The sequence below is a fragment of the Numida meleagris genome, chromosome 12 (assembly GCF_002078875.1).
Source record: "Numida meleagris isolate 19003 breed g44 Domestic line chromosome 12, NumMel1.0, whole genome shotgun sequence".
NCBI lineage: Eukaryota > Metazoa > Chordata > Aves > Galliformes > Numididae > Numida > Numida meleagris.
In genome coordinates, this window is record NC_034420.1 from 12,657,284 (window position 1) to 12,670,349 (window position 13,066).

The 13,066-nt window shown below is 55.7% G+C and overlaps 1 protein-coding gene and 1 long non-coding RNA gene across 4 annotated transcripts; one reads left to right on the top strand and one right to left on the bottom strand.

The window, feature by feature from the left end:
- On the top strand, positions 3,989-9,153 carry ARSI (arylsulfatase family member I). The gene is made up of 2 exons (XM_021410885.1): positions 3,989-5,307; positions 6,582-9,153. The coding sequence occupies exons 1-2, from the start codon at positions 4,988-4,990 to the stop codon at positions 7,984-7,986; spliced, it is 1,725 nt and encodes a 574-aa protein (XP_021266560.1). The 5' UTR covers positions 3,989-4,987; the 3' UTR covers positions 7,987-9,153.
- On the bottom strand, positions 9,209-13,034 carry LOC110405366. Of its 3 annotated transcripts, none has more exons than XR_002442836.1 (3): positions 12,943-13,034; positions 12,245-12,309; positions 9,209-10,230 (listed from the first exon to the last, which is right to left on the bottom strand). It is a non-coding gene; the product is annotated as an uncharacterized LOC110405366 (long non-coding RNA). The 3 variants fall into 3 exon arrangements; XR_002442837.1 differs by lacking the exon at positions 12,943-13,034 and adding an exon at positions 12,787-12,868; XR_002442835.1 differs by lacking the exon at positions 12,943-13,034 and adding an exon at positions 12,660-12,843.

Sequence of the window (13,066 nt, forward strand, 5' to 3'; positions counted from 1 at the left end):
TGTAAGGCATGGAAGCAAGGAGCCATGCCAAACCCATAGGCTCCTCTCCAGCTCATCATCTCTTCTAAGTGAGCAAACCAGTCATTGCAGAGGGGAGGGAAGGAGAAGGCGACAAGCGGCAGAGCACAGAGCAGGATGAAGGGAGGGATGCTGCGAGGGAGCAGGGCCGATGGGCTGGGGTCTGCAAGGGAAAACAAATGCGAGCAAGAATGTTCAAGTGATTTCACAAGAGAATCCGCAGAGTCATTGAGATGTACCATCGGGGCTCAAGAGCAGAAGAAAAATTCCTTACCCTGAGACAAGCTGACTCTTATTTAAGGATGTTACTTGTTTTGGAGGTGCCAGGCAGCCAGGAGAGGAGCAAGGGAAGCAGCAGCATTAGGAACAAACCCTGGCCAAGCCCAGCATGTGCTGTGAGAGGCGATGGTTTACATTAGAGAAGGCTCTAATATTGCACGATCGCCTCTAAGTGCGCCTTGATGATGATGATGATGATTTTCAACTGTGCAAATGGCAGGAACACGGGCAGGGTATTGGAAAGGGCCATCTGGCTCGGAGAACAACAACCAGTGGTGCTGCTGAGCCCCTGCCAGAGGGACTGCTGCTGCGCTGCAGGGACTGCTCCCTGCCCCGATAGCACGCTGCTCCCCACCGCTGTAACCATCCTTGCTGTTTGGGCAATGACGAGGGTTGCATAAGCAGGAGTCAGTGTCAATTTGCTGTTTTCTCCTCCCTTGATTCCAGCTTCCAGGGAGCAAAGGATGGTGTGTTTAGAAGCTCTGCTGACACCCCTCTCCCAGCAGCGGAGCACGTCTGAGATTTTCCCTTTGCAGAACAGCTGATGGGAGAGCCCCGCTTTCAGCTCCCCCCAGCCCCACGCTGCCCTGTGATCCCTTTTCCCCCTCTAGACACAATAACAAGCTCTCTCCCTTCTCGCAACCGCTCGCTCGTTTTCCAGACTTGCCTCAACTCTTTCATCACACCAATAAAGAAAAAAAAAAAAGCCAGTGCATCACACGTTGGCCACGGAGAGCGGAAACCCTTAAACATCTGAGAGCCGGGAGTGAGGCGCTGTGATCTGCAAGGCCCCCGCTGCCCCTGCTGGGTCAGATGTCTCTTGCTCTGAAGGAGGAGAGAGGGGACTTGTTAAAACCTTGCCTGTTTCTCGGTCTGAGGTCCCGTTTTGGCTGCCCGGAGGCTGAGGCGTGAGCCGGGAGTGGGGCTGCCGAGGGGGCAGGGCAGCGAGCCCGCGGCGTGCAAACAGATTGTGCAATATTTGCCTTGCACAGAGCTCCCATTGTACAGCCTGGGAGTTCTGCTTTCAATAATTCCCCTGCTCATAATGCCCCATTGACGGCGAGAGAAAGGCGGTATTGAGGGCTGAAGGGGCTCCGGCCCCGAAAAGGGTTAAAAAATAAAGAAAAGGGGGAAAAAAAAAAAAAGAGGAGATTTGAGGCTTAGTTTTAAACTTTGCTGTGTGGCCCTTATGGTAAATCGTGGCCGCTGAGAAGTATGCGGAGAGCTGTTTGCATAACCCGGTGTGCAGCAAACGCTCTCGGAGCCAAAACACAAGTGCGGCCGGAGCTGGAGGTGGTGGGGAGAGAAAGCAGGAAGGGCTGTGATTATTTTAATTCTTGCCCCAGGCCACATTAAATTAATAACGAAAAAGTAAAAAAGAGCTAATATTCAAATATTTGGTTAGAGAAGCAGCTGTGCAAATGTGAGCTGCTGTGCCAGCTGCAGGGACATCAGTCAATGCTCACAGCCTTGTGCTGATGGCAGGAGAGTGTCCCGCACGCTGCTGCTGGGCTGGAAAGCACCATAAGGAGCCGCAAAGCCTTTGTCTGATGGCTTCACTCATTGCTGCTGTAGAGGTATGGTCTCAACTGGAAAGTGCCTGTAGGTGCGCGGAAGTGCTTGGTCCAGCAGGCAGAGCTGGGGGATGCTCCGCATGCTGCGATGCTGCCAGCCCTGCAGCTCTCACCCCACGGGGCTCCCCATTGCCGTGGGCTGGCAGAGCTGCCCAGGCAGATGCAGGACCGAAGCGGCCGAAGGCTTGGACTGAGAATGCCAACATCAGCAGCTGCAGCCAGGCGGGCTGCCAGGGGAATCCTCCCCGTTGTGCAATGCAAGGAAGCTCCCAGCTCTTGAGACATCTCGGAGCAAGACCAGGCAAGTGACTGCCGTGAATTCCCAGCAGTGAGAGGGGTGGCTACAGGCCCTGAGCACTTTTTCCATGTGTGGACCTTGTGATGCATTAATCACCCCCAGAGCACCGTCGCTGCCGGCTGCAGTCGTCCTGACCTGAACCTTAGAGTTCTCATTTCTTTCTTCTCCTCCTCTTCCTCCTCCCTCCCGGCCGCTCCCATCTCCTGCCTCCAACAATCCCAGCAGGGCTGCTCCGAGGGCATCATTTACGCATGTTAGGTATTAGGAAAATCTGGCACAGGCTGCTCAGGAAGGGGTGGGGGGGTCACTGTCCCTGGAGGTGTTCAAGGGATATAGAGATGTGGCACTGAGGGATGTGGTCAGTGGGCATGGTGGGATGGGTGGGGGTTGGACTTGGGGATCTTAGAGGTCTTTTTTACCCATAGGACTCCATGGGGAAAAGTAGAGAAGCGTGTGGGGACACGTCCTTCCTGAGCAGCACCCTTCCATCAAGTCCAGTTGTTTTCTACAAGGAGGGAATTATTCAAAGCTGAGGAATTCAGGGGAGAGCGGAGAGACGTGCGGGAAGAGAGCAGCAGGAAGGAGAGTGGGGAAGGGAGAAGAGGAGCAGCAGAAGGAAAGAATGATGAACAGATGAACCCCCAGGGATTAATCAAACCTTGCTGAAGGGTTGCAGGGAAAGGCACAGCCGAGTGCCACACGTCCCTGCTTCTGTGCCCCAGCATGCCTGACGTGGGGTGGTGGGGAGACATGGGACTGGAGGGTTGCAGGCACTGAGGAGAGGACAATGTCTGGGGCAGAGTGTGGGGACAGCCCAGGGAGGGGATGGGGAGGAGGAGAGTCCAAGGAAAGGGGTATGCAGGGGAGGGGATGTGGAGGAGCCAAGAGAGCAGGGCCCAAGGGGAGACTCAGCACTGGGAGGCCCAGGGGAGAGGATGCATGGATGGTGGAGGGACCTGGCAGAGGGAAGTCTGGAGGAGCGGAGGAGTGAGTGGGGGGCCCACAGAGGGGAGTGGAAGGGAGGGGATGGGGGGGGGGGGGGCCACAGAGGGAAGGGGACAGGGGGCCCCACAGAGGGGAGCCATCTGGCTCAGCTGCTCCTGTGAGCTAACACTCTACAGAGCCATCCCAAAGCCCCCACTGAGCCCCCGCCACTGCAGCCCTGCGGTCCTAAAGTCAGACACTGGGGCGTGCATGGGTTGGAGGGGACATGTTGGGTTGCACTGAGTGTTGGGAGCCCTCCAGACCCATCCACACAAGGGACATAAAGGTGCCAAAATGCTCACCTGGATCTCCCAGGGTTCTGTGAAGGGTGTGCGCTACCACCCCCCCGATCTGGGCCAAGTCCTGCCCTAAGGAAAGTCGAGGAGAGAGGTGCATGCCACGCACAGTGCTGTCCGGTCCCTCATGGATGTAGACCCTGCAAAAGGAATTACACAGGAGCATCTCTCTCAGCTCTTCCAAAACTGCCCCGAAGCACCGAGGCAACAATGTGGCCCCTTGTCCCAGCACCCTACGCCCAGATCAGCACTTCTGCACAGGCACGGACCCCTGTTTTACACCAAACCCTGCCCTGGGCTGGCTGTGACCATGGCAGTCACAGTCCCTCTCTGCCTCAGTTTCCCCACTAGCAAAATGGGTGCAGCAGTCCCCATCCCATAATATACATATACACCTAACTGTCAGCACGCCCTGCAGTGGCCTGCCTCAACATTGGAGATGTCCCAACAAGTTTCAGCAGCTCCCCATTGCCCGCGTGCTATCTGCATGGGGCTGGATGGGTGCTGGGGGGTTGCGGGCTGCGGCTGAGGATCTCACTGCAGGGACTGTGCTGTGGAGAGGCGGGCAGCCCTGCTTAGGACCCTGCAATGCTTTGGGTTTTCCCAGCTTTTTCCTGGAGTCACTGAGCAAGCGGGGAGGGGCCGAGCTTGCGGCTCCCCATAAACCTGGACGCTGCGCCCACGGTCCAGGCAGATGTGTGGATTCACGGTGTCCCTCGGAGGCTGCGTCCCCCTGTCCTCGCCCCCCGCCTGGCTCTGGGCAGCCCTCCTGCCTTCCCCGCAGCGCTGAGTTTCCAGATCGGGAAAGACTTTGGGAAAAGAGAGAAAAAAAAAAAAAAAAAAAAGAGGAGAAAAGAACAACAAAAAAAAAAAAAAAAAAAAGAAGAAGAAGAAGCAGAGGGAAAAAAAAAGCCATGGTGGTGTGGGCTGGCCGAGAAATTCTTCGGGAGCGGACGGTGAGGAAAGGACACGGCGGCTGCGCCCCGAAGGGTGAGGACAGGAGCGCGGCACCGCTGGGCTTGAACTTTAGCACCCTCTTCTGCGGGAGTGTGAGCAAAAGGGTCGGCTCATCCTGAGCCAGCGCGGCGCTGGGGCGGAGGAGAAGGCGGCCGCTCGCTGCAGAGTGGGTTTTCTGTGCTGCTTTGGAAAGAAAGAACAGGGGAAAAAAAAAAAAAAACGCAAAGTGTTGAGAAGCCCAAGAGTGCTTGTAGCACTTTGTGAGTTGCTCTGGGGCTGTTCCTAATCACCGCGCGAGGAAAGGGAAGGAAAGGGAAGGAAGGGAAAGGAAAGCCGTGCGGCCGTGCATGTGGGTTTGATTGGAGCGGCGCGATGCTTGTTTTCTTTTGACTGATCGCAGCCCAGCCCTGCCGGGTCGGGCTCTTTGTGTGCGTGTGAGTGTGCCTCGATGGGAGCTCATCCCGCTGAACTCCCACCAGCCATCCCCTAAGCTGGGGGCTGTCCGAGGAGGGGACACCCCCACGTGTCACCGTGATGCCGGGACTGTAGCTCGCTTTGTGGGCAGCGCGCACGGCTCCAGGATGGCTGTGTACGCCCTCACCGGCTTCTCGCTGGTCAGCCTGCTCAGCTTTGGCTATTTATCCTGGGACTGGATGAAGCCTGGCTTGGTGGCCGACGTGGCTACGAGCCCCATGGGGAAATCGCTGCCTCCTGCCTTCACCCGCCCGCCGCACATCATCTTCATCCTGACTGATGACCAGGGCTACCACGATGTCGGGTACCATGGCTCTGACATCCAGACGCCCACTCTGGACAGGTTGGCAGCCGAGGGCGTGAAGCTGGAGAACTACTACATCCAGCCCATCTGCACGCCGTCCCGCAGCCAGCTGATCACCGGCCGGTAAGCCCCTGTAACTCATTCCTGTACGGGACCCCTCCTCCCCCTTAGCTCTGCAGGGCTCAAGCTCTGCTCATTGCAAGGCAGATATCCCAACGTATCGGTAGATGCTTCATCACCACTGGAGTTGGGCTCAATGATCCCAATGGGTCCCTTCCAACTGGGGTTATTCTATGATTCTGTGCTGGAGATCCTCTAGAGGAAAGAGTCTTCCTGGCTCCGTTGGGTAAAGAGTTGATTTTTGCATGGTTTTGTAATAGCACATGGCAAGTCACCAATGGTGAAAATTCGGATGTTGTTGGGCAACCAAAGTCACTGTGGGAAAAGGCAGTCCCCGTCCATGAGGTCCTCTGGCGGTGAGTTGAGGTGTCTCCATGTGGGTGACACTGCAGACCTTGGGCTGGTTTCTTTTCACATAGGAACTGGCTGCTGGGCTGTAGGGTGGGAGGATGCTCCCCTGCACTGCTGGTTCTCCCTTGCACCATGCTTTTCCTGCTGCTCACTCAGTACTGCACTGAGTGGGGCAGGGCAGGTGAGAGGCTGGTCCATCCTGTTGGGCACATCCTGGTCTCCTGGTCATGGACCCTTCAGCCTCCTGGGACTGATGGGGCTTTCCCTGAAGTAGGACTGGGATGATTTCCCAGCACTTTCTGTAGGAGGCAGATTCATCAGCATCCCTCGATGTGGTGACTATGGATGTGGTTACCTACTGCCTGGGGTGGTGAAGCTTAGTGGGGTCCAGACAACGCACCCTCCTCTCTCCTGATGGCTCCAGAGGGAGCTCAGGCATCTCTGGGGTGTACAAAAGAGGATGAGGATACATCTGCACTCAGGCCTCAAGTTGCACCAGGGGAGGCTCAGGTTGGATATTAGGCACAGTTTCTTCTCAGAAAGAGAGTTGATGCAGTGGCACAGGGTGCTTAGGGAGGTGGGGGGTCACTGTCCCTGGGGGTGTTTGAGAACTGTGGAGACGCAGCACTGAGGGACCTGCTTATGGGCATGGTGGGGGTGGTGGGTTGACAGTTGGACTAGATCATCTTAGAGCACTTTTCCAGCCATAGGGCTCCATGGGGAAAAGCAGAGGAGCACCTGGGGCCACCTCCTTCCTGAGCCAGCACCATTCTATGATTCTGTGATAAGGTGCTCCCTATATCTGGCACAGAACTTGCTCCATGTGGTTGGGCTGGGTGAGATCACTGGGGTCGCTGGAACACAAACTGCCACCACTCCCCACTCGGCCCTGCTCCCATCACCACTGATTTGGCTCTTTCCCGCAGGTACCAGATCCACACAGGGCTGCAGCACTCCATCATCCGCCCCCGGCAGCCCAACTGCCTGCCTCTCGACCAGGTCACCCTGCCCCAGAAGCTGCAGGAAGCTGGCTACTCCACGCACATGGTGGGCAAGTGGCACCTTGGCTTCTACAAGAAGGAGTGCCTGCCCACCCGCCGGGGCTTTGACACCTTCCTGGGCTCCCTGACGGGCAACGTGGACTACTACACCTATGACAACTGCGACGGGCCGGGTGTCTGCGGCTATGATCTGCACGAAGGGGAGAATGTGGCGTGGGATCAGAGCGGGAAGTACTCTACCTTCCTCTACGCCCAGCGTGTCAGCAAGATCCTGGCATCCCACAGCCCCAAGGAGCCCATCTTCATCTACGTGGCCTTCCAGGCAGTGCACACTCCTCTGCAGTCACCCAAGGAGTACATCTACCGCTACCGCTCCATGGGCAACGTCGCTCGCCGCAAGTACGCGGCCATGGTGACGTGCATGGATGAGGCAGTGAAGAACATCACGTGGGCCCTCAAGAAGTATGGTTATTATGACAACAGCGTGATTGTCTTCTCCACGGACAATGGTGGGCAGACGTTCTCTGGGGGAAGCAACTGGCCGCTACGGGGCCGCAAAGGGACGTACTGGGAAGGGGGTGTGCGTGGCATCGGTTTTGTCCACAGTCCTTTGATCAAGCGCAAGCGACGGACCAGCTGGGCACTGGTGCACATCACAGACTGGTACCCCACCCTGGTGAGTCTGGCCAGGGGCAACCTGAGCAACGTCCCAGGCCTGGATGGCTACAACGTCTGGCCTGCCATCAGCGAGGGGAAGGAGTCACCGCGAACTGAAATCCTGCATAACATTGACCCCCTCTACAACCACGCCAAGTACGGCTCCTTGGAGGATGGCTTTGGTATCTGGAACACAGCCGTGCAGGCCTCCATCCGCGTCGGGGAGTGGAAGCTCCTCACCGGGGACCCGGGTTACAGCGACTGGATCCCCCCGCAGACGCTGACCAACTTCCCGGGCAGCTGGTGGAACCTGGAGCGGCTGACCGACGGCTTGAGAAAATCTGTGTGGCTCTTCAACATCACTGCCGACCCCTACGAGCGCTATGACCTCTCAGAGCAGCGCCCCGACGTCGTCCGAGCCTTGCTGACCCGCCTGGTGCACTACAACCGGACGGCCATCCCAGTGCGCTACCCCGCCGAGAACCCCCGCGCCCACCCCGACTTCAACGGAGGTGCCTGGGGGCCTTGGGCCAGTGAGGACGAGGTGGAGGAGTGGGAAGGTGGTGGTGGGGACCCCCCCAAGAGTCGGGGCAAGAAGAAGAAGTGCAAGATCTGCAAACTGCGCTCTTTCTTCCGCAAGCTGAACACCAGGCTCATGTCCAACCGCATCTGAGGGTCCCCAGCACCGACCCAGCCTGGCCAGGGTGGAGATAGAGATGGCATTGCTGTGGGGTGGGATGGAGGGAGGGGGATGGACAGGGGCTCACCGCAAACACCTCTGCTCTAGGCTGGACCAGCAGCCGCAGGGAGGGCAGACAGAGCAGCGGGCAAGGATGGGTAGTGCAGGCTCTCGGCTGTGCACAGTCCCTACAGAGCCAGGCACATCCTTCTCAAGGACCATGCAGGCTATGAGCATCGGCCATGGCAGCAGCACAAGAGTGGGGGTGCGGAGCACCCGGCCTGCCTCAGCTGCTCTGGCTGCATTTTTTCCCTTGGTGTTTCTCTGTAGATACATGTTGCTGACTTGCTATGTGCTGCTGAGCAGCTGCTTGGTTTGCTGTTGATCAAGCACTCGAGAACTAAACCCAAGACAATGGCATTTTCCCATTATACTTCCCTATAGAAGGATGGCTTCCTGGCTGTGGACTCAGCCTTGGTGTGCTGAGTTCCTCACCTTTGGCCACGGCTTCTCCTCTGCACTGCCTTGGGGCAGCCAGGAGCAGCCCTGGTGCTGTGTCTGTAGGGATGTGGTTGGAAGCGGTCCCCTGATGCACACAGAGGACAAATGGTTCTGGACAGCCCTACGCATGGGAGTCAGCTTTGTCTCAAAAGTCCCGAAGAGTTCATCCCCAGCTCTGCTTGGTCGGATCCCCTGGCTGCACAGCTGGAGGCACCCCCAAGTTCCTCTCTGTGCATCCTACAACCAAGCCCAGGACAGACAGAAGACCTCAGGAAGATCTCATAATCCTGCTCCATCACTGCAGGAGATGGAGCCCTGGGGTCAGGGGGAGGGGCATCCCTTCGCCCTCCTCTTCCCTGCAGGAGGTGCCACTGCATCCCCTCGCCATGGACACAGCGCATGGAGCTGTGCCCCCGCGCCCCCTGCGGACGCACGCTCCAATGGGAGCTGGCGCGGATGAAAGAGGGTAAATAGCTTTAAAAGCATTTTGGATGCACGGTGCATTTCCATTTACACAATGTGTTTTACATTTCTCCCCACAGGTTTCTCTTGGTGCAGCGTGTGTAGGCGAAGGCCCTGCTGTGAATTTTGAAAATAGTTATTTTTGTCTCTGGAAAATGAGGCCCGTTAGGACTTGTCAGCTCTTGGATGAGCAGTGTGGGCTTTTTTTTTTTTTTTTTTTTTTTTTTTTTTTTTTTTTGCTTTTTTTTCCCCCCCTCTCTTTCCTTTGCAAAATAACATTCATTTAAAATCTGTCATTGAAAGATGTGACAATTGGCAGCGTGCACACTGAATACCTTTCAGTGCGCTTTCAAGCCCTGTGTGTGAGAGGGACGGGGACGGGAAGAGAATGCAATGACACGTTTGTAATGGGTTTTTTTTTTTTCTTTTTTACTCTGAGCTGGATTATTTGGGGGAATTGGGATTTTCTGTAGAAACAAAGAAAAAAAAAAAAGAGCTGACGGCAAGGCATCCTACAGGAGGGCCTCTTCTTGTAGAGATGGGAAAGAGTTCACAATGCCGGAGCTTGGCTGTTGGCACACCTGGCCCTGCTGCTCCATCCATCCATCACCACACTGCTGGCCCCATGGGCACGTCCCCTGTAATGCCCTCCAGGACAGGACCCATAGGGCACTCAGCTCCTCCCCATCTCCTAATGCCCCATCTCCATCCCTGGCTCATCCAGCAAGGTGCCCCGTTGGGCGAACCCAACTCTTTGCCCATCAGCTGCTGTTTGGCCAAGCCTCTTGGCAAGTGGCTGCCAAATCTAAGGCAGCACAATGCAGGAGGAGGATGCTGAGGATCACAGAATCATTAAGATTGGAAAAGACCTCTAAAATCATCTCATCCAACCATCCACCTATCACCCTTATTGCCCAGTAAGCCATGTCCCTCAGCACCACATCTACACGTCAGCGCACAAGCTGAGATCCACTTGGGATCCTGGGGTGGGCAGAGGGAGCGGGGCTGGCCGTGGGGTGGTGGCAAGGCGCATAGAATGGTTTTCATTTCCATATTTATATAAACGCATCCAAGTTTAGTCCTTCTTTTATTACTATTTTTTAATTTTTTTTCAAAAATGGAAATTTCCATGAAAACATGTTTGGTATTTCTCCCAACGGTTTTAATAATATCTCCTTGAAAATGTTCATCTTGTCTCATCTCCAGCTCTGATCTCTGGGGCCAGTGCTGGTTTTGCACAGTCAGTCTAGCCAGAGTTTGGGGTCTGAATTCTCTCTTTAAACATAAATAAATAAATAAAAATCATTCTGAATTCTAGAAGGAAGAAAAAATTGGAAAAAAAAAAGTGCTAGTTCCTGAAAAGAGGAAGAGTGGGCAGAGATGTCTCTGGGTGCTGGGGAACACAGAACCTGTCCCCTGTCCCACCACTGCTCATGAATGGTCCCAGTTGGTTTGGATCCAGCGGTGCAGCTCTTGGCCAAGGAGAGATACACAGCAATGTGCCAAAATCATGTGTTTTCATGCCATTCAACCCCCTTGGGAGAGCCCATGGGCTCCAGGTGGGAAAGGGTTAATGCAGCCGACAGGCGAGATGCTGCTTAAGTGGCTTTGGAGAGCTCTTCGCCTTGCCATGTTGCTGCAGCACGGAGATCTGTTTACATAGGGAGCTGAGAGCTCTTTGTCCAACTCCTGGGAGAGTGCTGCAAGCCCCAGACTGGGAGCTGGGGCACAATACAGCCCTGTGGAGGGATGGGCAGGGGATGGAATGGGGTACGATTGAGGATTGGCACTGGGAAGGGGATGGGAATGAGTTTGAGGTTGGGAATGGGGAAGAGGATGGTGATGACAGAGGATGGAGATGGTGTTGGAAATGGGCTGGGATAGGATGGAGTAGGACAGGGATATGGGTGGAGGTGGGAAGGAGATGGGGATGGAGATGGGATGGGGATGGGATGGGATAGGATGGAGATGGTGTTAGAGATGAGATGGGATCAAAGAGGGATGGGGGTGGAGGTGGGAAGGAAACAGGTATTGAGATGTTGATGTGATGGGTCAGGAAAGTGGCAGGAAAGAGGGTGGACATCCCCCAGCAAACTGCCACCTGGGAGGACAGCAGGACACCCTGGGCACTTCATTCTAGGGAGAGGCATGGACAAGGGGCTGCATCTCATGCCAGACCCTGGGATTAGGGAAAAGATGGCCCTGAGCCCTCCCATCCCACCAAAAGCTGTTTCTGTGTTGTCGCTGGCACAGTGCTGGGGCCCACAGGCCGTTTACCATTTGCAAACACAACCTTAACTGTAAATCTGCTCGCCTTACCTCAGTATTTATAATCCTCACCTAAAAATAACCAAGAATTCAGCTTCCTGGAGGACAGCAACTGAGCATCCCCCAGACCCCAGCTTGCGTGTGAAACTGTCCCAGTAATTTTGGGATCTCTGCAATATGTAACTCACAGCCCTGCTTGCCATGACTGTGAGACATGGCTGCAGGCTCTGTCAGCCCATACAAGCCCTGTGCTGCAGGGGCCGTGCTGCAGCCCTTTTGGGACAAGCTGGGTCCTCCTGAGCCCCTTGGGACAGCTGCCTATCCTATGCATTTGGGGCTTGGCATGCGATCCTGAGTCAGAGCATCCTTCCCTGAGCAGGCACTGGGGAACCCGTGCCAGGCTGCAGAAAGGAAATATCTGCATATGGAGCTGAGGGACGTGCATGGAGGCATTTCGGGAAAGGCAGGCGGGTAATGGAGAGCAGGGGATGAAGGTCTCCATCAGGTGGCCAGACCCAAGCACTGCTGGTGGCTGCAAACCTAGGGCTGTGAAGGAGCAGATTTTGGGGTGGGAAAGGAGATTTCGGATATGGGGATGCAGCACCCATCAATCAGCTTGGAGACAACAACTCCCACCAAGGACAGCAGCACTGACACCAGAACAGAGGCACTGAGGCGAGTGCTGTCCCACTCCCACTGGGCACCCCATTCCTGTGACCCACCCATGGGTGGGAATTAGGCCCCTGCCCTCACAGCTTGGTGTGGGGATGAGAGCAGGTAATGGTGCAATTAATGGAAAAGCCATTAGACCTTTCTCCTCCTCCCCCTCCTCTTCCTCACTCCGCCACTTGCTGTCCTCCTCCACTTCCACCTCCTTTCTTCTCTCCCTCTCTCCGCTCCTCCTTCTCTCTCTCTCTCTCTCCCCTCTCGAAGATTTCTCCCTATTTTTGTCTGCTTAGAGCCTTTTCTTTTCCTATTAACCCTTCCATGGCAGCCTGGAAGGGAACTAAACCAACCTCACCTGCCCAAAGCAATGGCTTCCACTGAGAGTCCCTGCTGCTGGGGCACTGGAGGCTCCTTTTCTTCCTGCAAAAACAACCAGAAATGGGACAAAAGGGGATCAGAAGCCCATAGGGTGCAAGGGAAGATGCCTGGTGGAGGTGGGGTGCTGGCAGCAAAGTGTGCTTAGGGGGAAACCTTTCCCTTGAGGCCTCTGAGTACCACTTTTAGTACCCTTTTCCAGTTTTTTGTTGTTGTTGTTGTTGTTGTTATTATTATTAATTTTTTAGCTGAAAAACCTGTTTTTCAGCACTTTTTGCTTTCTTCCCTCTTTGCTCCCCTTCTGGCTTTGTTTTAGGCCAAGCCACCCCTGGGTGCCAGCGATCGAGGCCAGCCCCACTGAGGGAGTGCAGCTGCTGGCAGGGTGCTTCGGGGACCTGGGGAGCTGCCATCGTTTCGCTGCCTTTGCCTGACACACTTCTGCTCCATCTGCTGCCACCCGCCCCGCTCTGCAGCAGCCCGTCCCCCGCCCCGCAGCCCCCCAGGGACGCTGGTGCAGGGTACCAGCAGGGCCTGCATTTGGGGTGGGGAGTGGAAGTGGACCAGTTGCCAGGGCGACAGCATCCTCCTGCAACATAGAAACCACGGTTTCCATGGAAACCTTTTTTGCCCCAGTTATCCTGCCACTGCCACATCCTTTAATTTGCCTTTAAGATTTACTTTTTGGAGTTGCCCCCCTCCCTGTGTTGGCTGGGAGACCCCCGGGCAACCCCCAGGGCCAGGTCCCCAGCAGGGCTGCGGTCCCCAGGGCAGGCGATGGGTTTGGGAAGCGGTTGCCCTGGCA

What these genes read in the sequence shown, in the direction of transcription:
- ARSI (XM_021410885.1), top strand. Translation starts at nt 4,988, where the DNA reads ATGGCTGTGTACGCCCTCACCGGCTTCTCGCTGGTCAGCCTGCTCAGC. An exon ending in AGCCAGCTGATCACCGGCCG is followed by an intron (nt 5,308 to 6,581) that starts GTAAGCCCCTGT and finishes TCTTTCCCGCAG; the next exon opens with GTACCAGATCCACACAGGGC.